This window comes from Pelobates fuscus, chromosome 12 (assembly GCF_036172605.1).
Source record: "Pelobates fuscus isolate aPelFus1 chromosome 12, aPelFus1.pri, whole genome shotgun sequence".
NCBI lineage: Eukaryota > Metazoa > Chordata > Amphibia > Anura > Pelobatidae > Pelobates > Pelobates fuscus.
Window position 1 is genome coordinate 133,099,978 of NC_086328.1, and position 26,539 is coordinate 133,126,516.

General features: G+C 39.4%; 1 protein-coding gene across 1 annotated transcript in view; it reads left to right on the forward strand.

Annotated features, from left to right (window-relative positions):
• Positions 1-12,397, forward strand: part of LGR4 (leucine rich repeat containing G protein-coupled receptor 4) — an 81,771-nt gene extending 69,374 nt beyond the window's left edge. The window contains exons 11-18 of the mRNA XM_063438567.1: positions 1,068-1,139; positions 2,026-2,091; positions 3,325-3,396; positions 4,384-4,455; positions 6,650-6,775; positions 6,995-7,116; positions 9,007-9,087; positions 9,882-12,397. Coding sequence (XP_063294637.1) covers positions 1,068-1,139; positions 2,026-2,091; positions 3,325-3,396; positions 4,384-4,455; positions 6,650-6,775; positions 6,995-7,116; positions 9,007-9,087; positions 9,882-11,158 — 1,888 coding nt within the window. The 3' untranslated portion in view covers positions 11,159-12,397. The remainder of the gene's footprint in view (positions 1-1,067; positions 1,140-2,025; positions 2,092-3,324; positions 3,397-4,383; positions 4,456-6,649; positions 6,776-6,994; positions 7,117-9,006; positions 9,088-9,881) is intronic.
• Positions 12,398-26,539: the final 14,142 nt, after the last annotated feature.

Genomic DNA, 26,539 nt, shown 5'->3' on the forward strand with positions numbered 1-26,539 from the left:
GCCAGGAAAACATACTCGTTTTCCTGGCACTAGAGTGCCCTGTGGGTGCCCCCACCCTCAGGGTCCCCCTCCCGCCCGGCTCTGGAAAGGGGAAAAGGGATAAAACGTACCTTTTTCCAGCGCTGAGCGGGGAGCTCTCCTCATCCTCTCCGCCCCGTCGGCTGAATGCGCACGCGCGGCAAGAGCTGCGCGCGCATTCAGCCGGTCGCATAGGAAAGCATTTACAATGCTTTCCTATGGATGCTTGCGTGCTCTCACTATGATTTTCACAGTGAGAATCACGCAAGCGCCTCTAGCGGCTGTCAATGAGACAGCCACTAGAGGATTAGGGGGAAGGCTTAACCAATTTATAAACATAGCAGTTTCTCTGAAACTGCTATGTTTATTAACAAAATGGGTTAACCCTAGCTGGACCTGGCACCCAGACCACTTCATTAAGCTGAAGTGGTCTGGGTGCCTAGAGTAGTCCTTTAATACTCTTTTCTGGCCTGCCCACCTGCCCATTCCCCTTCCATACCTCCCATCATTGAGTTAAGGGAAGTAGCAAGAATTATAAGAATTATATAGCAAAATCACTCCATATGAAAGTATCACAGTTGGAACATTCCCTTAATCACTCTTAATGTAAGAAGGAAAAAAAAAAAGAATTGATTGCTATTAATTGTAAGTTTATTAACAGCTTGATTGGTGAGATATGAAAAAAAAAATCAAATGTATTCCTGCCCCCGACATTGGCCTTATAAATAACTGAGCATGCCTTTGGATGCTTGTGACTTGAACACCCTGGAGATTAATGGAAAGTCATACGTTCAAAAATTCATAGCGGATTATAACGTCCAGACTATTGTTGCTATGAGAGACACCAGATGTGCAAGTTGTGTATTTATATCTCGCTTTATATAAATGACACAATTGAAAGTTAATGATTTGTCATGCCCTTAATGCAGCCATTAGCGTGAGATTCCAGTAGATCATGGCCTCACATCTGCTTTTTCTCCTGGTCCTTATCCCTCTCATCTGTTATCCTTGAATCGTGCTTAAATATACATCTGTGACCTGTTTTGCAGGACCTTGACCGGCACAAAGATAAAGAGTATTCCACCAAGATTTTGTCAAGAGCAGAAGATACTTCGAACTCTGTAAGTTCAAATTCGCCATCTCTTTGTTTCAATACGTTTTTTCTTTGTACTCCTCAAATGAAATTAGCATTCAAAGATAATTTTATTTCGGTTTTAAGATCTGTTTGTCAAGCCGTATTGTAAATGTGTTTGTGTTTGGTAGTGTTGTTTTTGAGTCCGTCATTGGAAGCTAACATGAGTCTTAGAGGTGCTGCCATCCATACGATGCTGTGCTGTTATCCTTGTAATATTGCTTTGGTTCTGCTCTCACCAGCTTTGTTTGTGTACCTGTCCCTAATGAGAACAATACATTGCATTGTTTACTTGTTGTGATGTACGCAATATCCATGTTTCTGAAGTAGATGGAGATATTAGGGCATTGGTCAGGAACATTCCATTTTCTGTGGGTTCTCATTGGTGAAAACAAACCTTTATCCATTATGGCCCAGGCAGTCATTTAAATGAACCAAACCTGCCTTTCCCAGTGTTTTTGGGAACACCATTGACCCCTGGACAGGTCTAGTGAAAGGTGGTTCGTTAATATTATAAATGAACAATGGGTTGTTGAGCTATTCTACAATTCAGAGCCACTGAGTTAATGCCATTTTCAGAAATTGGGTCCCCCGTAACAAACAAAAAAAAAAAACTCCATGAATATATAGTGAAATATTGTGTAATCGTTAAGCAGGCATACAGCCATCAAAGACCTTGACCTAAAAAACGAAAAATTGGAACAAAGGAGGATCTAAAGTATTATTATAGATAATTGGCTCGTCCTCTTTAAAATATCAAATTACATTAAATAGCTGTAGAGGTATTTTGTATTGTTTGAAGATATATTTAAATCTACGATATTTAATAAGAAGATGAAGAAAAAAAAAACTATTCCCTATTTTCTTTTCTTTAGGGACCTGTCCTACAATGAGATCACAGACCTATCTGGCTTTGAAGGTTGCAGTGCCCTAGAGGAAGTGTAAGTAGTTCGCTAAGTGATTTTTATGCTTCTTAAAATGCATTTGTCATGTAACAAAAATGAGATGGCGGAACGTGTAGATAAAACTATTTTGTCTATACATGTGTAAGCCATAGATTGCATCCTATGAAACAGTGAAGACTTCTTAATGTTTTATCCCCGCATTATGGTTTTTGAACCACTTATACGTAGATTAAACATCTCTTCCCTCTCCTCTCATCCCGCTCCCCCTTCCAACTTCTTTTAAATGGGGTGCAGTAAGGGAGGAAATAAGTCTGTGGATGTTAGTAAAGAAACGAGGGGCTAAACAACATGGCGGGGATCATAGAGACACAATGGGAACTCTGTGTATCGATCTAATATTTAGAAATAAAATTGTAGTCTAAAGATGATCTGCGTTGGTAAAAGGAATGTAAAAAACAGCTCATTATGGTTTACCCTGTGGTTATTATATTGTTTACTAAAGATATATAATCAAAATGCCCAGTTGAGAAAATCCTCCAATAGAATCGGAGTACAATAAACTTTGTGTGATACACCAGGAAAAACCTGCATCTGACACAGAGATGGAATGCAGTCACTGTTTAGATGTTTACTGTATTCACTGTATGTAACCAATGTTTTTGGCAATGTCGCTTGATTAAAAACCCTGATTGTTTTAATTTTAGATTTTTATTTTATTTTATATTTATATATTTATATATGGAGAGAACAAGATAGAACAAATACAGGGTGCGCTAAGTAGGACAATGAGAGATAATAAACAAAAATAATATAAAGAGTCTCTTAAAGTACAGCGAAGACCTGGAGTGTATATTCTTCAGTTCTTGCTTTGAATCCTCAGTGGTAAATATGAAATACAAAAGCAAAAAATAGTGAGTTGGCACTTCTCTACTTCTATGTTGTTCGTGATCCAGCTTTCCTAAAATGGTTTTGCACTATTGGTCTCTATTTTTGCTTTTGTATTTCATATTTACCACTGAGGATTCAAAGCAAGAACTGAAGAATATACACTCCAGGTCTTCGCTGTACTTTAAGAGACTCTTTATATTATTTTTGTTTATTATCTCTCATTGTCCTACTTAGCGCACCCTGTATTTGTTGTATCTTGTTCTCTCCATTCTTTGAAGGGTTTGAGGGTTACCCTTCCCCTCAGGTGTGTAGCGCTGTTCCTCTCCTATTTTTTTTTCTGTTACGGTTACTATATATTTATATATGTATTTTTTGTATTAGTTATCTACAGCACAATCAAATAAAAGAAGTTCTGAACAAGTCTTTGCAAGGCCTTACATCTTTACGTATACTGTGAGTATAATTCAGTAACTTACTAAACTTTAGAATGTGCTTTTGACTTCTCTTGAAAACGGCAAGGTCTGTTTGTATATTTGAAGCTTTGGAGTATGATAAAGCGATCAGTAGTGGTAGGCCAGGCAGACCTGGAGACTGGTCTGCTTCCTTATCTTTACATTTCTTCCAATCATATGTGCTTTGACATGTTCAGAGATTTTGATAAGAAAGCATTGCAAATCAATCCTGGTAAATTCTCCACAGTAAGGACCACATTATGTTGCATGCTTTGAGGTCCCCTTCTTTGAAAGCAGAGAATCTCTACCTTGTGATAAGAGATACTGTTTATATACCTTGTTTTCACCATAATAACAATCGGTTTTGAAGTTAGTTATTTGAAATTGTTGTGTACATTTTTAGATTTTATAAATAACGGGTTATGTTTCTGGTAGCATTGTAACTATTGTCAATTGGCTTCCCATGCTTTGTATCTTAATTCACAGCTAAAGCTAGCTAGCGGTCAAGCTACAGAGGCTTATTGGGAGTCCGACTGTGCCCTAGTTATCCTTCACAAGGATTCTCCAGAAACCTATAATTAATAATGAAATAAATGAATATGAAAAATTAAATGAAATAAAAATAATAAAATAGAATATATCCTTTTTTTTCCCGCAATTTCTTATATTTAAAAGACATTGTATTACAAGCAACTTCAATATTAAACTTTTTTTTTTTTTTTTTTTAATAAATGAAATGTAATTGGGGAAACAACTTGTGGACTCAAAGTGTTTTAAACGCTGTAAGATTGTGTTCATCATATGCTGTGATACACTGAGCAGAAAAACCACCAAAACTGAGATATAGTATGTCGAGGCACTTAAAATGTTTGGCCTTGAGCAGTTACTTGGAATTGTCGAAGATTAAGGAAGTCCAGCAAGTAGTTGAGATATTGAAATTGATATCGCTAAGCTAATGAGTGATTTTTATATATTTTAATAATTGCAGGGACCTGAGCAGAAACCTAATCCAGACGATTCACAATGAAGCATTTACCACACTCTCTTCACTAAGTAATCTGTAAGTAACTCGTTCTCAGATAGCTGCTTCAGTCAGGAAATAATCTCTCTAGTTTGATTCAAATTACTGTGCACTCATTTTATTTTTTTTTACGTTAAGAGGATTACGTTCTGAAAGTATTTAATAATTTCCAAGACCCCTCTGGGTAGACGTAATTAACATTACAATGAAAAATGTGTTATTAAAGCCAGTTTAGTCAGGTGAATATTAACCACTTAGGGACTCAGGAAATTGTAGAAGTTCTGAACTAAGACAAAACCTGGAATTTGAGCTATATGTCTGTTCAACTGGAATTTACCTCTTTCATGTTAAGTGCACCCAGACTTATTGTAGATCATTTTGTTCAAGAGAAATGAGGCTTTCGCAAACGTAATTTAATATGAATAAAATCTAAAAAAGGTGTGAGAAACTAACACTTTTAGTTATTTTCAAGTTCTGTATTTTAACGGAGAATTACATAATACTGTTAGGAGTGTTTTATTGCAGTAAAAGCTATTTGTATTTAGCAATGTCTCACGAGTACATCAGCCCCTCACATGTACAGGTTTTATGGGGTCTTGGAAAGTTACAAGTTCAAATGTAGGGCTTTCCCATGAAAGTGCTCGCAATCATCGTGATAAGAACTATCCTTTTCTGTCAAAAATAAAACTGCTTTGCACCCGTCAGTCTGCGGTAATATCCCACCACAACTTGCATTAAATATCTTCATGGAGGCAGAGATGATCCAATAGCATGGGAGAACATAGTAGGTAGACCACAATATGTGCCCTTATAGTGCCATAACTGAACTGGACTTCCATTACAATTGTTAACACAAAAAAATAGTGAAACATACAAATAGGTAGGAATGCAGATAATGAGTGACACCTCCCAAGGCAAAAAAATTATAAAAGTGTGTGTGTGTGTGTGTGTGTGTGTGTGTGTGTATATATATATATATATATATATATATATATATATATATATATTTCGTTCTCAGTGTATTTTAATATATATATATAATAAAATAGTAGAATTTTTACATTTTTATGTATTTATATATTTATTATATATAGATATATAATTATAATTGTGTGTGTGTATATATATATATTTAAGATCATTCTACGTGTGTTTTGATATATATATATATATAAAAATACACTTAGAGTGTGTGTGTATATATATATATATATATATATATATATATATATATATTATTTTATTTTACACTGTTTTAAAACTTTATTTTACTTTTGGGTTTCAGGCAGTATTTAGCTATGTTTTCAAACCGTTCTTAAATCGTTTTCAACTTACCCTTGGATGTAGATATGGCGCTCCTGCTTGGAGTTTTCCTTTAAAGTCACCCAAAGTTTTATTATTAAAGGAACACTATAGTCCCCTAAATTACTTTAGCTAAATAAAGCAGTTTTAGTGTATAGATCATTCCCCTGCAATTTCACTGCTCAATTCACTGTCATTTAGGAGTTAAATCACTTTGTTTCTGTTTATGCAGCCCTAGCCACACCTCCCCTGGCTATGATTGACAGAGCCTGCATGAAAAAAAAAACTGGTTTCCCTTTCAAACAGATGTAATTTACCTTAAATAATTGTATCTCAATCTCTAAATTGAACTTTAATCACATACAGGAGGCTCTTGCAGGGTCTAGCAAGCTATTAACATAGCAGGGGATGAGAAAATCTTAATTAAACAGAACTTGCAATAAAGAAAGCATAAATAGGGCTCTCTTTACAGGAAGTGTTTATGGAAGGCTGTGCAAGTCACATGCAGGGAGGTGTGACTAGGGTTCATAAACAAAGGGATTTAACTCCTAAATGGCAGAGGATTGAGCAGTGAGGCTGCAGGGGCATGTTCTATACACCAAAACTGCTTCATTAAGCTAAAGGTGTTCAGGTGACTATAGTGTCCCTTTAACAATTGGTTAACAAACACTATTAGAGTGGAGGATTCCTTCCTCATACCCCTAAGTTCTCATAGTAATAGAATGTGAAATACCTCGGTCCACATGCAGTGTAGAGCGCCAAGCCTTCTATGAAAAATCCATTTCAGATTAAAACATTGAGTCAGTCATTTGGACGGAATAGAACTCTCTGCCTCATGTGGGCAGAGGAGCTTTTGTGTTCGGTTATTCCCTATATTTTTCTTGAAAATATCATATGGGTTTTATTTATTCATTTTTAATTTCCTTTTCAGAGATCTTTGTTTTAATGACTTGACATCATTTCCAACTGAAGGACTTCAAGGCTTAAACCAGCTGAAACTCACAGGAAACCCAAGGCTAAAAGAGTCATTTGCAGCTAAGGACCTATTGAAACTCCGGTAAATTTTCTTATTAATTACATTTTTACATTTAAATATCTTCTTACAATGTTGTTGTAATGTAACTGTTACTGAGTATGTCGTAGATTTCAGAGTATTTGTGCACGAGAGATTTCTTTTTCTGAAGTTTGTATTTCTGTTTTTTTCTACTACACTATTTGAACTTGCTTTTCTGGGTCGTTTTGCTAATTTCTTAAACATCTGTTTGTTTGGTTTTAGGTCGGTATCTGTTCCATATGCTTATCAGTGCTGTGCATTTTCTGGTTGTGATTCTTACTTGACCTCTACCATTGAGGATGACAGCTCTAAGTACCAGAAACTTCTATCAGAGCACGAGAAAGGTATTTATATCACGAGAGCATGATTTTACAATCGTACCAGACAACAGGAAAGATATGAAGTATGTAAAAAGAACACGAGTAAGCTGACTATGTGTCCGAAAAGAACAGCCATGCAAAGTAACCAAAGTTAGTGTGTTTTCATGACTCTTGTCTGCATGTGCCAGGCATCTCAAAAGTGGTCTTACTGGGACGGTTTCAGGTCTATCCTGGAATATAAGCGGTGCTTATTGAAGAAGGAAACCAAAGCTCAGCATCACATGACATATTCCGTTCCTGCTTGCATTTTAAAATTGTTAAAACTAAGATTGAATTAAATAATGAAATGCCGTACTTTTGTTTCTTTCTTCCATTGAATTTTGGTGAGCTGACCACTAACTCTGGTATCTGGGTAAAAGAACACTATCAAATTTGCAAGCATTGACTTTATTAAATAGAGCGAAATCAAACAATGCAGCAGTTTGAGGTTTTTTTTTTTTTTTTTTTTTTATTAAGTGGCACTTCTTACCAAGCTAGCTAAAGATGGCCGCCCCCACATTATTATTATTATTATTATTATTATTATTATTATTATTATTATTACAAAATAATACACTAGGTTATATTACATGTAAGCTTTTTTTGTTTTCCTTAAAGTTATACTTTCTGGCTGTAAATCAAGCTAAATATTTCCATTGCATTCTAGGAAAGGGTTTACTATTTGGTGAATTTGTTTTTGTATAAACATGTTAATACAATATACGCACATTGTTCATGCTCTCTTGCTTAGCTGATCTATCTCGCTCTCTTATAAAAGTTAATGATTTGTGACTTTATTTTTTTTACTCCACCTTGGAATTGGAATTGTAGAATGTATGTTGCATCTATGTAGGTGTGGGCACTTTAGACGTCTTGGTGTTTTTGAACTCTATTAACCAATTCCGTCTTTCAGGAAAAAGATTTGTGGAATAGACTAATTAGGAATTGAGCAGATAAAAAAAAAAAAAAAAAAACACTTTAGAAACTATTAATGAACCTTATTATGCCTATGAATTTAAGTAATATTAAAGAGACACTATAGTCACCAGAACCACTACAGCTTAATGTAGAGAAAAGGCAGTGTTTACATTGCTGCCGAGTAACAATTCTAGTGACAGTCATTAAGACGGCCACTAGAGGTGCTTTTTGGATCAGTGCTTCCCATTCCCCATAGAGCTGCAACGAGTCAATGATTGGTGCAACTTTTTGCAACAAATGCGCAATAGCCTCCCAATGGTTTCCTATGGGAAAGCATTGGATTGGCTGAGATCATCAAGACTGAGGATCTCAGCCATGGAGTTTGGGTCATCCGTGGCGAGACCTGCACGGCGTGAGTAAAATCATCTTTTTACTGCATACATGTTTGTATTGTACTCTGTAAGGATGTCTCTTTTACGCAGGACATAGCAGAGATCTCTCAGCCACGCCATCGTATCTCGATCTTTACTGTAAGAGAAACACTGAAGATGTCACATTGTATCTGTAGTATATTGGAGTGACTGAGTGACTGGGAGCGTCACCTGCATGTGCAGCAGGCCGTACAGATCTCCGTGTTAGCTGTACTGCAGAGGATTCCTTATCATTTCTGTGGACAAACAAAATGCCTTGTATTACGTGTATTATGCTAATTACAGCTTCTCTGGCAAAAAAAAGAATCATGTCAAAGAAAAGGGAATGAAATAAAGATAGGAGAAGAAATTACCTTTTTGGGGGGGTTTTACTTTTTTGCTGAAATACAGATGTTTTGTTTGGTGCGTAGTGAGACACATGGTAGAATGTCCTTTATTATTGAACTTTATATTGTTTTTTTTTCTTTCACTAATATGAAATTATACTGTATTTGGGAAAATAAGTGCTGTATCTTTCTTTTTGTAGGCACCATAGATTCAGATTATATGAACACAGAAGAAGATAAAGAACATGTTCAAACCGTAGTCCACTGTAATCCCTCTACAGGTAAATTGTTATTAATTGTGATTGTATATGTTTTATTGTAGTACAACAATAGTTTTCTGCCCACCAGTAGAATTCAGAATTTTGTGTGGCCCTTAACTCCTAAACTTGGGACAACTGCACACCAGTGACTCTTCAAACATGGAGCCTCTACAAAAATCCTGTGAAGTGCACAGGTAGATTTTATGAATGTATTAAAGAGGAACTCTGAACTCCATAAGCACATTCAATGCATCTCTATGAGGAGATGCGTTTTTGCTGTGCATGCTCAATTCCTTCCCATTGCTTTTCTATATGAAAGGATTGGCTGAGATCATCAATGTTGATGATCTCAGCCAAGGGGGTGGTGCGTGGGTGGGGCCTCCCATGTCCGGTCCCACACGGTGCTGAAAAGAGGTGAATAAATTCCCTTTTTAACTGGAGGTAAGGGTTCCCAGGCGACTAAACAGCTACTTAGACCTATAGTGTTAGAGATACACATTTGTATTCTTGACACTATAGTGTTCATTTAAAGGGACATTATAGTCACCAGAACAACTTTAGCTTTTGAAGCTGTTTTGATATATAGATCGTGCACATTTAGTCTCACTGCTCAATTCTGCTATTTAGGAGTTACATCACTTTGTTTATAAAGCCTTAGTCACACCTTCCTGCATGCCTTTCTAAATACTTCCTGTAAAAGGAGATCTAATGTTTAAACTTCCTTTATTTCACAATGTGGCCCCTCCTCTTTTTTATGGTTCGTTAACGGTTTAGTAATTATTAAATTGTTATATATTTTGTCTTTCTTATTTCAGGTGCCTTTAAACCATGTGAATATCTTCTTGGCAGCTGGATGATCAGACTTACGGTGTGGTTCATCTTTCTTCTTGCAGTGATCTTCAATCTAATCGTTATTCTAACCATGTTTGTTTCTTGTTCTCCACCATCCTCATCCAAGATTTTTGTTGGCCTGATTGCAGTCTCCAACCTGTTCATGGGTGTGTACACTGGCACTCTAACCATACTGGACACCGTGTCTTGGGGAAAGTTTGCAGAGTTTGGAATATGGTGGGAGACTGGCAGCGGATGTAAAATGGCTGGTTTCCTTGCCATTTTTTCTTCTGAGAGTGCAATCTTCTTCCTGACCTTGGCAGCCATTGAACGGAGTTTATCTGCCAAAGATATCATCAAGAAAGAGAAAAGCAAACATTTAAAGAAATTTCAGATTGCTTCCGTTTTCGCTTTCCTGCTAGCTATAGCAGCAGGATGTTTACCGTTATTTCATGTTGGAGAATTCTCAGCGTCTCCTCTGTGCTTGCCTTTTCCTACAGGTGAAACCCCTTCTCTTGGGTTTACAGTGACATTGGTTTTACTCAACTCATTGGCTTTCTTGGTAATGGTGATAACCTACACTAAACTCTATTGCACCTTGGAGAAAGAAGACCTCTCAGAGAATGCAGAGTCCAGTATGATCAAGCATGTTGCCTGGCTGATCTTCACCAACTGTATCTTCTTCTGCCCCGTTGCATTTTTCTCCTTTGCCCCACTGATCACTGCCATCTCAATCAGTCCAGAAATCATGAAGTCTGTAACCTTGATATTTTTTCCTTTGCCGGCGTGCCTCAATCCAGTACTTTATGTTTTCTTTAATCCTAAATTTAAGGAAGACTGGAAACTATTGCGGTGGCACTTGACCAAGAAAAGTGGCTCAGCCGCAGTTGCCACGAACACTCAGAGAGGATGCGTAACTCCAGACTATTTCTATGATTTTGGAATGTATACGCATTTTGAAGGCAACTTTGCTGTGTGTGACTACTGTGAGTCATTTATTTTAAAGAATCCACCACCCTGTAAACACTTAATAAAGTCGCACAGCTGTCCTACGCTGGCTGTTGTACCCTGCCAACGACCTGAGAACTATTGGTCAGACTTCGGTACTCAGTCTGCTCACTCAGATTGTGCAGATGAGGAAGATTCTTTTGTGTCGGACAGTTCAGATCAGGTACAGGCCTGTGGTCGGGCCTGTTTTTATCAGAGCCGAGGATTTCCATTAGTCCGATATGCTTATAATATACCAAGAATGAAAGACTGAATCCATCCTTCTGGACTTATTCTGTTTGGAGTATAATACTTCTCAAGGAGCAGAATCCAAGTGAGGACCTACCGCAAGGGAGCACTTTTAAAAGCTTGTCACTTACAAGAAGGGAAGTGGGCAAAATAACTGATACTCCTACTTAAAATTCCTTGTTTCAGGGCATGCTTTGGTTCTGCGCAGCCAATATTGCGCTCGGAAGTGCCCCGCTGTCTAGGAACACAAAGAAGAGTGGTTGCCCGGACTAGAAATCATTTGTAAACCAAATTTTGTAGCTGAAATGTTTTCTAATCACTTTAAGGCAATATGTGGTTCATTTAAAAGTATCACAGTCCTCCTTTATTTGCTTTAGCGCTTGTATCCTTCTGGAATTTTAATAGCTTCTGTCAGTGAAATGGGAATTTTGTCATTTCCTTGCAAAGCAACACAGTGACGCCAGCTGATAACATTATCGATCAGAAAAGAATATAACTATTGTGCTTGTTGTATTTTCAGGTACTCAGGTTAATTTACTGCAGGGCAAACAAAAGGAGTATATTCTGTTAGTTGTGAATCTGTGGTCATATGTACAGCATGTCTCCAGGAAAAGCCATTTTTATTGTCTAAGAATGGAAACATACACAAGCATTTCTTGGTCTGTACATTACAGAATATATCACACAATGTTAATTGTCCAATACAACATGCACAATATTCAGTATTATATCCAACATGGCTCTCTCTTAGCAAAGGCTTAGAAAACTGTTAAACATGTGGTTTGGCTTGTTTTGCACACAGGATCACTTTCACTATCCTGATGACAAGTGGTTAACCAGGTCTAGCCAGGCATCAAGGTTTTTTTGTACTTGTCCGTTTTCACATATAATAATACTAAGCCAGTTGTATAATTAAGTCTATAATTTTTTTTATTTTATTTTTTATGGAGAAGAAATTTAGTATGATCACGTAAGTTCCAAAACCATCAACAATGTTTCAAGAGCAGAGAGAGCAAAACTTACTATCCCCTATGACATACTAGTGGGGGAAAAACCATAGACACAGTAAGTGTTAAAACAAGTCTGAATCCCACCCTACTTATAGTCCAAAGACTGTCTGTTTCTGTTGGAAGTTAAACAGCCAGTGTCTTGCAGGCTTCCCAGGCCAATTATGTTCCCATAATGGACTATATGTGCAAAGAGTGCAGCACGTAATGTATTTTAAATTACATTCAGACTTTATTTGAATAGGCACAAACCTTTGTTTTAAACTTAAAACATTATTTTAGGAGCATTTTTATTTAATTTTTTTGTCAGTGTGCTAATTCACACTTCATGGATTTCGAAGAGCTTTATCCATTAAACTATACTTCCTTTGACCAAGATATGTTCCTCTTAAACATTACCCATGGGTATGGCAAGTACAGGATGGGGCACTATGTGGGAAAACCACGAGCAGGACTTCCGAATGAAATAGATGCCAAAAACCGATGAGACAGAAGTGGACCACCTGAAATGGATGGGATTTCAGTTTTAGGCACAGCCATGTGGCCTATTACACGTAATAAAACACCAGTTCTCCTGCCATTATTGCCGTCACTCAGATTTCGAGTGTGGGTACACTTCTAAACTGAGAATATATATTAATCTTATGGACAGCCTTTCCAAGTTCAGTTTGCAGTTCAAATCCAGCATTTGTCCATCAGTCCTTTACTTTTTAGGTTTTTAAGTTGCCAATTAGTTACTTGATCGCTAAAGATACTATTTCACACCAAAGATTTGCAGGACATTTCTATGTCATCCATTGTTTGACTGCATCCTTTGTTATTTTATTAGGCTTTTGCTTTTAATTTGGTCCATCTACACAATATTGGTCAAAAGGTTTCTGTAACACTTTTTCAGAGCAGGTGGAGAGTTAGGACCCTTGTCTATTGATCTTTGAAGAATTGGTTAATAGAGAGATACTAAATAAATGGTAATGGGTGGGGGTGGGGGGAGAGATACTAAATAAATGGTAATGGGGGGACAGGGGTGACATAACCTGATGCTTTGTAATATTACTAATTGCACCGAGCTACATATCTGTGCCACATATCAAAGGTACACAACCCTGACCCCTAAATATGGACTTGTCTTTTCGTTAGCTTGTTTAAAGGAGATTTGTAATTAAATAGATTTAAAAAAAAAAAATAATAATAATAATAATCTTGGTTGTGTCATGCAAAAATGCCAAATATTTCCCATTTAACAATAATTATTATTTTTTATATTTTTTAGATATTTTTTTTTTTTCTCCCCAAATACATGTTTGAATAATGTTATTAGTTCGATGAGCACTTAATTACAAATTGTTTTTATTACCAAAAAAAACAAAACTTTGAAATAATTTTAAGTAACATTAACAAACGCTGCAATCTTTGCTAACTTTCTTCTCATTCAAAGGCAAACCCTTTCCATTTCAGGCCTTGCACGCCTGTAAAAATTACAGGTAGAATAATACAGTCCGACTCTTTTTGCTACTTGTTAGATCCATTGAATGTAATTAATTATTACTAATTAAGCACAATTTGTCAAATTCCTTGCCATGCGCCTGTTTTTTCTTTTTCTTTTCTTTGAGACATTCCTGTCAAACAGTGAAGCTAGATTGAAGTTTTACAAACCAAGCTGTATATATACGGAGCGTATATTTTTGATCTTGTACTGTAAATTATTTGATAGAGCACATGGTGAGATATATGGCTTCAGTTTATTTTGTTTATTAAAGCTACCTCCTAAAACTTTAATGGCTGCCAGTAGCACCATAAAATGGTTTATATACATTTTCGCATTGTAAATAAACTCTGTTGTACATTGTCACTGTAATTAAACAAAGTTGTTGTATATCAATCATGGGAGGGATTTATACTCTGTATATTGTAATTTTTTTATATGACAGAATATTAACAAGTAAAGAATTTGCCTTTTTGTGTATTTTAAGTTGTGTTTGTTTGAATTCACCAACGCAGTAGTTTGGACACTAACCTACAGATACAAGAGTAGAGAAAATGCTGATATTGGGAAACTAGAACAGGATTATTAATTGAAATTAATTATAATGCAAATTGTAGATAACGAGACTGTGGTCATAGAGAAGTTGGGAAAAAAAATTCAACTATTTTTGGCTAAATTTTATCATTCATATTTTAACTTTCTGTTATCCAGAGTTAAGTGAATAAACGGTTCAGCAGCTGAATGCAGCTTTTACACCTTTATTACATGCGTAAAATAACTATAAAACAAAGTGCCACTCTAAACGGAGAAAATAAACTTTATACCAATTTTGGCATATTAAAGAACAATTGTCGCCTCAGAACTTTAATTTAATTTTTTTATTTGTTAATACAATAATCCTTTTCATCAAGTTTTGAAAGGGGGGAGGTGGGGGGTGTATGTGCAGTTGCAATCAAAATTCTTCAACCCCCATTGGAAATCAGAACTTCAGAGCTGTTTGCAAACAACAAACCAAACAAAAGCAATTGAAATAGCTTAACACAACGAATGCTTCAAGGGGCTTCTCCAAATTCAACTGAAAATGCAACTTTTAATGACTTCTGTAGTCTCAAAATTATTCAACTCCCTGAATAGAATCCCTCACAACAGCATAAATATGCAAACCATGTGTTTTTTCAAGCACACCTGATGCAACTATTCAAGGGCTTAATTAGTTACACCAGGGCTTGAGCTGGAACACTTGAAATACCTGAACTTTCTATGGACTTGTTGAGTGTCACGTTTGACTGCATGTTAGAAATATGGCTTAAGTCAAAAGAATGGTCCACAAAGCTAAGAGAAGAGATCATCGCTCTTCACAAACACAGAGCGGTATACAGAAAAATAGCAAAGGCACTGAATAAAACACAGAGCCTAGTTTAAGTTCAAAGTTGAATGAACAGTGGTTACACTACCTGGACAGGGCAGAAAAAGGAAGCTATCAAGATTCCAGATTTCTGAGAAGACAGGTTGTGGAAAAACCCTCGAGTGATTGCAAAAGACCTGCAGCAAGACTTTCTGGCAACAGGCACAGTGCTTTCAGTGAGCACAGTAAGGCACATACTAAACGCAGATGGTTTTCATGACAGAACTCCGGAAACCTACGCCGCTACTGACCCAAAAGCACAAGAAAAGTGGGATCCAGTATGCTAAAAATCATAAGCCTCAGTATTTTCTGTTCTGTTGTACAATGAAAACAACACTGGAACCTTTTGGCCAAATGGATCAGTGGTATGTCTGGAGGAAGAAGAATGAAGCATATGCTGAAATGAACACTCTGCCTACAGTTAAGCATGGTGGTGGCACTGAAAACCTGCAGCGTGTGGAAGGCACACTGTATTCATTTTAGTATCAGAAAATCCTAGGAGAAAACCCTCATCTGTGAGCTGAAGTTTGGGTGTCATTGGACCTTCCAACAAGGTAATAATCCTAAGCATATTAAATACCACCAAGGGTTGGTTGCAGAAGACATCCTGGAAAATTCTACCGAGGCCATCAGTCACCTGACTTGAACCCCATAGAAAAGGTGTGATTTGCAGCACTCAAACCCAAGAATATTACTGAACTGGAGGCCATTGCTCAGGAACGCTGCCAGAAGCTGATGTCTGGCTATGCTTCTCCTTTGCAGCAGGTCATAACCGCAAAAGGGTGCTCTACCAAGTACTAGAGATGTTTGCCAGGAAGGGGTGGAATAATTTTGATACTGGAGAAGTCATTATAAGTTGCGATTTTATTGAATTTGGGGAAACCACTTGAAGCATTGTTTGTGTTCAGCTATTTCATTTGCTTTTGTTTGAATTGATCATTCCAAACTGCTGAAAGTCTGTAAATTTTGACAATAAACCGGAGTTTTGAATAATTTAGATTGCAACTGTATGTATAAACATTTTCCGACCTACAGTATCTCACAAAAGTGAATACATCCCTCACATTTTTGTAAATATTTTCTTTTCATGTGACAAAACTGAAGAAATTACCCTCTTCTACAATGTAAAGTAGTAAGTGTACAGCCTGTATAACAGTGTAAGTTTACTGTCCCCTCAAAATAACTCAACACACAGCTATTAATGTATAAACCTCTGCCATCAAAAGTGAATACACCCCTAAGTGTCAATACTTTGTGTGGACACCATTATTTTCCAGCACTGCCTTAACCCTCATGGGCATGAAGTTCACCAGAGCTTACACAGGTTACCACTGGAGTCCTCTTCCACTCTTTCATGACGACATCACAAAGTTAGTGGATATTAGAGACCTTGCGCTCCCCCACCTTCAGTTTGAGGATGCCACACAGATGCTCAATAGGGTTTAGGTCTGGAGACATGCTTGGCCATTCCATCACCTTTACCTTCAGCTTCTTTAGAACGGCAGTGGTCGTCTTGGAGGTGTGTTTGGGGTCATTATTGTGTTGGAATACTGTCGTTTGGCCCAGTCTCCGAAGGGAGGGGATCATGCTCTGCTTCAGTATGTCACAGTACATGTTGACATTCATGGTTCCCTCAATGAACTGTAGCTCCCCAGTGCCGGCACCACTCATGCAGGTCCAGACCATGACTCTCCCACAACCATGCGGGCTTTCTTGTGCATCATCTTTAGAAGAGGCTTCCTTCTGGCACGACAGCCATGCAGACCAATTTGATGCAGTTTGCGGTGTATGGTCTGAGCACTGACAGGCTGACCCCCCCACCCCTTCAATCTCTGCAGCAATGCTGGCAGCACTCATACATCTATTTCCCAAAGACAACCTCTGGATATGACGCTGAGCACGTGCACTCAACTTCTTTGGTCGACCATGGCGGGGACTGTTCTGAGTGGAAGCTGTCCTGTGAAACCGCTGTATGGTCTTGCCCACCGTGCTGGAGCTCAGTTTTAGGATCTTTGCAATCTTCTTATAGACTAGGCCATATTTATGTAGAGCAACAATTCTTTTTTTTTTTTTTTTTTAAAGTCCTTTTTTAAGTTTTTGTTGAACTTCCAGTGACCAGTATGAGAGTGAAAAAGCGATAGCACCAAATTTAACACACCTTCTTCCCATTCGCATCTGAGACCTTGTAACACTAACGAGTCACATGACACCGAGGAGGAAAAATGGCTAATTGGGCCCAATTTGGACATTTCCACTTAGTGGTGTACTCTTTTGTTGCCAACGGTTTAGACATTAATGGCTGTGTGTTGAGTTATTTTGAGGGGACATCAAATTGACCCTGTTATTACTTTACATTGTCGCAGAGTGTCATTTCTTCAGTGTTGTGTTGTTGAGCCCTTCAGCCCCTTAAGGATGGAGTCACGTGTCCAAGTTCAGAACCAAAAGAGACTGCAATTTGAGCTATACTATGTCTGTTTAACCACAATTTACCTTTTTCATATTAAATGCACCCACATTTATTTTTAATTTTTTGGCATTTTCCCACACAAAAACTGTACTGATGATGCAACTACGTTTCCCTACACCTAAAACACTAGTATGTGTGCTCTGTGTCTTCTGCGCCGGTTTCCCAAGCTTAAATGGGGGCTTCAATGCACCATCCAAGATTGGGAGCAGGTCAGCTAATAACAGTGAAAGCCCAACATAATTGAACATAAAGGCAGCTTATATGGTGCTTTGTCTCATCCGGCTTGGCCTCTGTCTCCGCTTTCAGCATAGTCAAGTGTATGATTTCCCACTGTTCACCTTAGCCGATCGCTGTCTGAGGTAAGGGTATGTGGTATATGGGAAAGTTCAGGCGTGTAGTGGTATACCTATCCAGGAAGGTCGTTAGGGAGGTCACATGGTTATGTCGTCCGATCTGCCGTTGTCTGTGGGTGGTTTCGGTAGTGGAGTACTGCATAGTGAAGGTGGTCGAGGGCTGCGGGGAATCATGCTAGCCCCATCCGCTGGTATTCCGGACAGTCATCCAATGCCTTTTGCAGGGTTCGCTTCTCGCAATGGGGCACATTCCGTATTGGGGAGCAGGATGGTGGTGTGGAGCTGGGGCGCCCCTCCGGCCCCGGGGTTGTAGGAGAGCTTGGACTGTTGTACCACGAACCTGGAATCCTGAAAGGTCCAGGGTTCTTTCCGTTAGGGATGGTGCGGTGGGTGCTGCATCTTCTAGCCCTCTGCTTGTGTGGTCTGTACCTTCTGGTCGAAACCATCTTTGCTCTCATCCCAGGTGGGCAGCGTGCTCTGGTAGTGTAAGGTTGGGACAAGTTAGCGCCCTTGAGAGGGTTCCCATTCCTCCTAGTGCCGCCATCTTGTGCTCCCATAGGGGACGACTGCAGGGTTTTAGCTTGTCGCTCACGGTGCAGCAGCTTCTTCCAGAACCTTGCCAAGATTGTGTCAAGCGTGTCTGGTGCTGTAGTGCTGGGATCTGCCGTGCCACGCTGTAGTTGATTTAGGCCGCGTGTGTAACAGCCTTGTGCGTCTGTCATCTTGGGTCCCTCCACACCCGATCAGCTCAGGAGCAGTACAGGGTCTTCCAGGACAGGTTAGTCTGCGGCAGTTATCAACGCACGGGACCGGGATAACCCCCACCGGTCTACGGGGGGAGGGGAGGGGTTGGAGATTCTCACTCAGACTGGTCCTGTGATTGCAGGAGGAAAGCGGCCGTCTTTCCTCCACGCTGTTCACAGGAAATGTTATAATATTTATATGTTAGTACTGTAAAGCCTCAATATTTATATTTAACATTGTCTTCTGATTCTAACAGTGTCAGTTAGTTGTTGTTTTTTTATTTGGTAAGTCATATAGCAAAATATATTAATGCCATTCTTTACAAAGTGATTGATTGAAGTGATGTTGCCTTTGAGAGAACATGGCACCTTGAGAAAGTAATTTGCCCCCATGATGGCATACCATTTTAACAAGTATTCTAAGTGTAGTATTTTGAATCGTTTGGTGTAGCCATTTTATGATTGCTGGGCTTAACGTAAATAGGGAGAGGCCAAGGTCAAGGGAATTCAAGAGTCAGAATAGTCAAAATAATAAGCCAATAAGTCGGTACAGGCAGCTAACAAAGAGTAATCGTGACAAGTTGAGGTCAGGAATCCACCGTAATAATAATATTTATTAGAAAAAAAAAAAAAAAAAAAATCTAAGTCCCATACAGAGAGACTCCAAAACAGTCTGTTATGCAGAGGGCAGCTAGGGAAGGGCAGGAAGGGCAGTAATAACTAGATTAATGTCTTACAGCAAATGCAACACTTTCTCTGGGGTGACATTTTACAGTGTGTTGGGAAGGGGTGGTTTGGCAAGGAACGTGTTTTCCTCAAAGGCTATGGACAATATGTGTAGATCAAATATTGGGCAAAAGTTTTTAAATAAAATCAAGAAATGGGTATGGCTGCTGTGGCACATAAAGATTAAAGTGCAACCTGGCTTAAATAGATTGCAATTTTCTTGTACCAGTACATAGTTTTTTGGTTCACCAGATAAGGCTGTATATACTCCCTGCCGCCCCCCCCCATATACTTGCTGTCATCTACAATGTACTTTTTCCAGCTGCTCAGTTCTTCCTCTGACAGACACTGACCCTGTACTTTCGTTGTGAATTTATTATCTGTCTACCTAAGGGCCAGCACCTCATCCTGGGATAGAACTGAAGTCGAGCCTTTATTGTTTCTGCCGCTGGTCAAGGTTTGGGGGATAACACTCCATGTTTTACTTACTGTGCTACATGCTAACAAAAAATAATAATTTTTCAATAAATCAATTCTGGTATAATAATTATCAACACATCAATGATAACATTTATTTAACAAGGAAAGGATCAGATCTAACAGAATAAGGACAACCTAGTGGGTCAAAATGGCTATCCCTTCCGTTTTGATCAATCTAAAAATCCCATGTATAGCCGGTAGTGGATTAGCATAATTTAGAAACTTTAATGATAACTAAATTAAAACACCTGTGGTAATAGGTAAAAATTACCCAATAATATGCAGGTTATAAAGAAGATTCCTCAATGTCTTCTTAACAAAAAAAATATACCATAAATAATCTGCAATATAGGGGGTGGAGCTAGCGGCACACGGCAGCGGTCGCCATTTACAACGGCTCCGACAAGCCAGCGCAATAAACAGGCCTAAACTCGGCACCAACAGCCCATCGACTAAAGAGAACTGCAGGGTCACTCTCCGGACACCCAGCGGATCTTGCAGGTGCCTTTTTTTTTTTTTAAATCGGGCACTAAACGCCGCACCAAGGGACTCGGGGCCCACCGCACGAGTGAACACCACCTAACCAGGGAGCTGACTTTGTGGCTCGGCGGGAACTCACAACTCACAGACGCCGACTTCTACACCCCGGAAGAAATGGGACGGAAATCCCACAAACCGATCCCGAGCACTCCCAAGCCGCAAAGGGACATAAGCAGCATGCTGCAATCCCCTCCGCCTGCACAGACTCAAGCCGTCGAGGCGGCATCACCCGAGGGGTCAGAGGATGGAGACTCCCATCACAGCATGACTACGGCAGGCGCGGGAAGCGCACGCATATACACCCAGGATGACACGGTATCGGCATCGAGGCAAGACATTCAGAACATGCTGGCCGGTCTCCAAAGGAACCTTCAGCACATGTGGCAAGCTGACCTGAAGGGGCTGGCGGCAGAGGTACAGGCAGTATCGGCACGAACCCAGGCCGCAGAAAAAGAGGTGAGAGACATACGTCAAGACATCACCTCCCTTAAAGACACAGTCTCCCAATTACAATTCACACAAGCAAACGCCATCAAACAACTTGCTATACTGGATGATAGGGGCAGGAGAAAGAACATTAAAATCAGGGGTGTATCAGAGGTGGTACTACTGGACGAACTGCCCCACTTTATCAGGCGCCTGGTGGCTGCACTCCTCCCCAACAGACAGGCGAAACACTTCATGTTTGACGGTGTATATCGCATCGCAAAACCACAGCAGGCACCAAAGGCAGCCCCGCGTGACATCATCCTACGATGTCAATCCCTAACGGATAAGATAGCCCTGATGACGGCCATCAAAGAGAAAACACTAAACGACTTTGAAACACACCGAATCACCTTCTTCCAGGACCTGAGTAGAGACACTCTCCTTTGGCGCAAGAGCATGCAGCCCATCACGACCACCCTGCAAGCAGCGGGCCTCAAGTACAAATGGGCAACCCCCAGGACATTATGGGTGACTAAAGGCGACCAACATTACAAGATATCCAACTTAGGAGAAGGTTCGGCCCTACTGACCACCCTGGGACTGTCCAATAACGCCAGGGCACCAGCCACAACACTTCCAGGACCAGCAACCTGAAGCCGGCATTGGTCACAACGCCAGCCTACTATTACCGTGTACTGTTCTTATGTTTTTATGTAATTTGTATTCACTGTTTATCTCGCTCTGTTTTGCTGTCTCTTTTGAAGACAAACTAAATCACACACAACCTGTTCCGCTGACCCAACCTCACTGGTTAGTTCTGACTACACGGCCCGTGACGGTGAAACGATGGCCCAGGCCCAACCAGTGTCCCTCCTCCCTCCCCCCCGAATGCCCAGGGTTACAGGGCACAGTACTATATGGAGCCCCCCAGACGGGAACACCGGCCTAGCCGGAACACTACAACACATAACCCGAACTCCATAACACTCTGCACTCACACATAGACGAGACACAAAGGCTTAGACCTTGCCCAATACCCAATACCCAACCTGACACACGCTGAACCACGTGAGGAACTAAGTAATTATAAAGGCCATAACCTGTGCCAGTGTCCCAACATAGTCGTAAAGTCCCCCTGGGACGACAATAGATACATATCTAACATGCACCACTGGCATAGTCAGCCCCTCGCTTCAACTACATAGCCCTTATCAATACAAAATGTGCATAGCTCGACTCGGCCCAACACATAAGACGAATGTAATGTGACTGTTTTATCGTGCATCTGATGTTGTGGCATGAATACCTATATCTGTCTTGTTGAAACTGCACCAAAAATAAAGAAATTTAAAAAAAAAATAATCTGCAATATAAAATACAAACAAAACCACAATGGTGTAACCGCAGATATCATAATTTTATATAGTTAGTAAGAGATTCCTCTATTTAAAATATATAAATAATTGAGAATACAATATAAAAAAAGGATTGTCTTGGAAGCAATAGTTTTGTCTTTTAGATATTTATTATATAAAAATATAAATATAGACATATAAAATCCATTATAGCAGAGTTTATAAGATTAAAATAAATGCTTGCAAATATCATTAATAGGTTAACGTTCCTGAACATGTCATCATGTCAGCCTCTCTGTCGTTTTAAGATGGAGCAGCGTCTGTCTCCAAGTCTCTCCTCTGTCCCTTAACATTTAAAAGTACACCTATTTATACCTTAGGTGTCTCCATTTTAGGGTCACCGTAGTTCATATATAGGTCCTCCCTATTCATAACTACTACTTTTATTCATTTTAGGACCTCCCTTAACTTAGCAAAAATACAAGGCCATAACTAAAGGGTGTATACGTCATGGACATTTTCCTAACTTAGTTCAAGATGGCATCTTAAAGTCTGAACATCTTTATCTACTTAGGGTTATCACAGTATATTGTGTACTGAAAGAGTCGTAGCGTAGCCCTAAAGCATGTTTATGCATTATTGTTATTGTAATTCGTCTGGGACAAAATGGCGCAAACATATTGTGCACTGAAGGTAGGTAAGAGGTTATTGCTTAAAGAAACCGTTATGAAAAACAATATGTTCCATTTCCAACACCTTGTCAGTTTGTAATATCTCTTAAAGACAAAGTACACAGTTTGAGAAATACAATATTTGCATTTTAAAACTTGTAATATTTGCATTTGCCCATAACAATGGTGTAGTATGTATTAACACTAAGTAGGGTGTAACCATTACGTGCACTCACAAACGCAGATGATAATTAGGCAGAACGTTAATATATATATATAGTCTCTCTATCTTCTCTTTATCCAGGTATGCATACAGGGAAATAAGGAGAGAAAAGAAAACCTAGTGCAGTACTGTAAATGAATTCAACAATGCTTTATTCGATTGCACTCACAAGATAAAAACAAGCCCATCAGCATCCAACTCCTACTCAGTGCAAAGATATCAGCAGATTCTCCCGAAGAAGGATCAAATAACAGGCCTAAAAGTTATAAAACTATTTAAAACCATAAATTCAACTGTTCTTCTCCCCGCCCTACAGGTTGTGTCCGTCCTTGGGCTTCGTCAGGGGATTCCCAGCGTCTGTATACCAAGTATAGATTGTGTCCATCTCTAAAGCTCCTTTTGTCACCAACCCAGATAGCTGTAAGCCAATCCGTAGTGTCCTTCAATGAATCACACCTTTCGGAGATTTCTTTTAATGATTTCCATGTTAGGTGTGTTCCAAACCTCGTTTTCATATTGACGCATGTCAGATTACTTCTGATACAAACGAGAGCGCAAGCGCAGCTTGGTGAAACGTGTTGATGTAGTGGAAAATGTCTGCTTTGAGGTATACAAATGTAGTGGCAGCCTGGATATTGCCTGATAACCTGCCTAAGCAACTGTTTTCCACCGTGTATTGCTTATCTGAATACTACTTTTGTAGAATGTTTTGTTCACAATCTTGTGTGTTTGCGGGCCATGGTGACCTTGGCGTTATTCCACTTGGTCAATGGTTAAACATGTTTTTCTCTTGTTCTTTCTTGGTAAGTGATGGTTTGGCAGATGCACAATGGTCGTTATTGTATATAAAACCAAGAATTAAAGCACCTACAAAAAACCTGAGTAATATGTTTAGAAACTTGTGAAGAGCTGCACTATATGTTGTTTCTATATAAACACATGGTTGATCAGGTCAGCTTCAGGGTGGTGTTTAAAGGTCATGTATGCATTGATTAAAATGTTAACCTTTACAATATTTCCCTAAAATGTACAGTTTATTAAATATTCATTAAATATATTTGCATCTCATGTGTTGTTTTAAGAGCTGTTTTGTCTGTTTACAGAAATTGTGTTACTAAATAAAGCATTAGAACGTCTGTCCTGAACTGCAAAGGATGGCAACACAGTTGGCAATCATTTTTATTAATAGCACCAGGGGTGCAGTGTATATATAACTATTTTAATTGGGACTATGTTCTGTCATTTTCAGATTTGCATCAATTGTACAATACCAACATTCCTGGTTAAGGAAGAGTTTCACCTCCTCGTTTTTGACGTCAAGTTTGTTTCCATGAGGACTGGGTTGGGAACCCCTGATCTTGGGAGTTTATTAGGTCCTCCCTATACAAAAACATTGCCTCAACGATTTCCTACGGGGATTTCACTAATGCTGGATGTCCTCGTGCCAAGCGTAAGGACATCCAGCATTATTTAGGCGACCTATAGTCCGGTACACGCCCAAAAGTGACTCTAGTGGCTGTCTTAGTGCTGCAATGCTTTACATTGTAGCACCAAGAGCAATTGGGACACTGCACCCAGATCACTTCAATGAGATGAAGTGGTCTGAGTGCCTACAGTGTCACTTTAATTTAGAAAAGTGCTGATTTCAAGAGAGATAGTTTTTTTGTGAGCACAATACTCCCAGACATTCATGTAGATGGTCCCACTCAAGTAGAGCATGCAACATATGGGTTTTACAGATAAAGGATGCTGAAGTTGTGAGGTCTGAGACTATATTCCTGCAACCTCAAACAGAGAATTGATAAAGACTCAGATTTGTCTTAACACCCTTGCTACCAATGACAGCTGGCATGTATCTTGAATGTTATAAGCATTGTCGCATCTCACCCTGCAATCACTTGTAAACGCTTCCAGGGACGACATACATTCTAATCATAGTCTGGCAGGGAATATCTTAGCAGGCCTGGATAATATTTAAAATACATGCCACCAGCCCATGCACAAATCCGCCAAGATTCTGCACATAAACTGCCTACTGCCAGGGCATCTTTAATATTGATTGAACCCTGGGCAAGCATTTGCTTGGGCCCTCTGGACTCTGCCCCCTGACTCCCAGGCATGCAGTCACCCCCTCCACCCCAACGCATTGGTGGAGCTAAAGTAGAAAGGGCCTTGGTGCGAAAATACATTTGGGCCCCTCTATCGCAAGGGTGGCCAAAAGTTAGTTCCCTATCTGTCGTGCAACTCCAACAATGATTTGACAGCTGGCAATCTACCATTTTCCCAATGCTGTCAAAGGTTTGTTTAGCACTGAGCTGTGTTTGTGAGTTTAAACGTAAGCATGTTTTGTATCGAGTACGTTTGTGTGAATGTAGGGGTGTGTTTGTATGTGGTGTTGGCGTTTGAATGCAAGCATGCATTTATGTGTATTGTAAAGCACTACGGAATATGCTGGCTCTATATAAATACCAGTAATAATAATAATAATAATAATAATAATGTGTAGTATTGTATTTTGAATGCATGCGTGTGTTTATATATCATTTTGGTGTTTAACACAGAGGTGTGTTTGTATGTAGTGTTAAAGTTTGACTACAGGGGTGTATTTGTGTGCAGTCCTGGCATTCGAATGTTGACAATTATACCCGTATACATACACTGCTACACATGCAAAATGTATATTTTTGAACCCACCTTCCAGTTTCTTACCTTTTGCAGGAGGGTAGCTTCCCTGGCGTCCAATGTGGTGCCTGAGGCAGTTTGGAGTTAGGGTCTAGCTCTCCTTAGTGCATGGGCCACCAGATGGACCTCCTTAATGTGCGGGGCCCCAGCTGCACAGGTGGGACAACAGGGAAAAGCAGGCCCACAAGGCATAACTGGGCATGGGGCAGCTGCCCTGTTTACCCCGGAGTGTCTGTTGCCTCACTCCTGCAGTATAAGAGACATCCCAAAGGAGCTCCTTCCTTTTGAATCCACAGAAAAATGGCGTGTGGCTGCAGCTCACAACCCCTGGATTATAGTGGTCTAGGGGACAATTGCCATCGGCCCCCTTTACCAGCCTTCCTATGAGTGTGAGCCTCACAGCAATATAGCAGCCAAAATGAGTCGACTGAAAGTGTCCAAATATACCATTGGAATTTTGACATCCCCTTTATCATCTATACATTTCTGGATGATGAACACTGTGAATTGAAAGGGGCTCTTACAGAATACTCTGTCTCAACAAGACTAAAAAATACAAGTGAATGTACAAGAATTATGGTATTCCAAGTTCAGCTTCTGATTATTATATTTTTTTTATTTTTCGTGCCTTAAATGTCGATTCCGCAAACATAATTAAAATACTTACAGGCGAGAGACTCTGCAGGAATTGTATCACACACCCAAAGAGATTTTAGGTATTCAAACCGCGGCGCCAACTGTGATTTAGTTTTCTTTTATTTAGTATCATGATAAATAAATATAACATTGTTCGACAGTTGAACTAATTGTTGTTGGATATTTTGGTAGATTCAGTCTTGTGG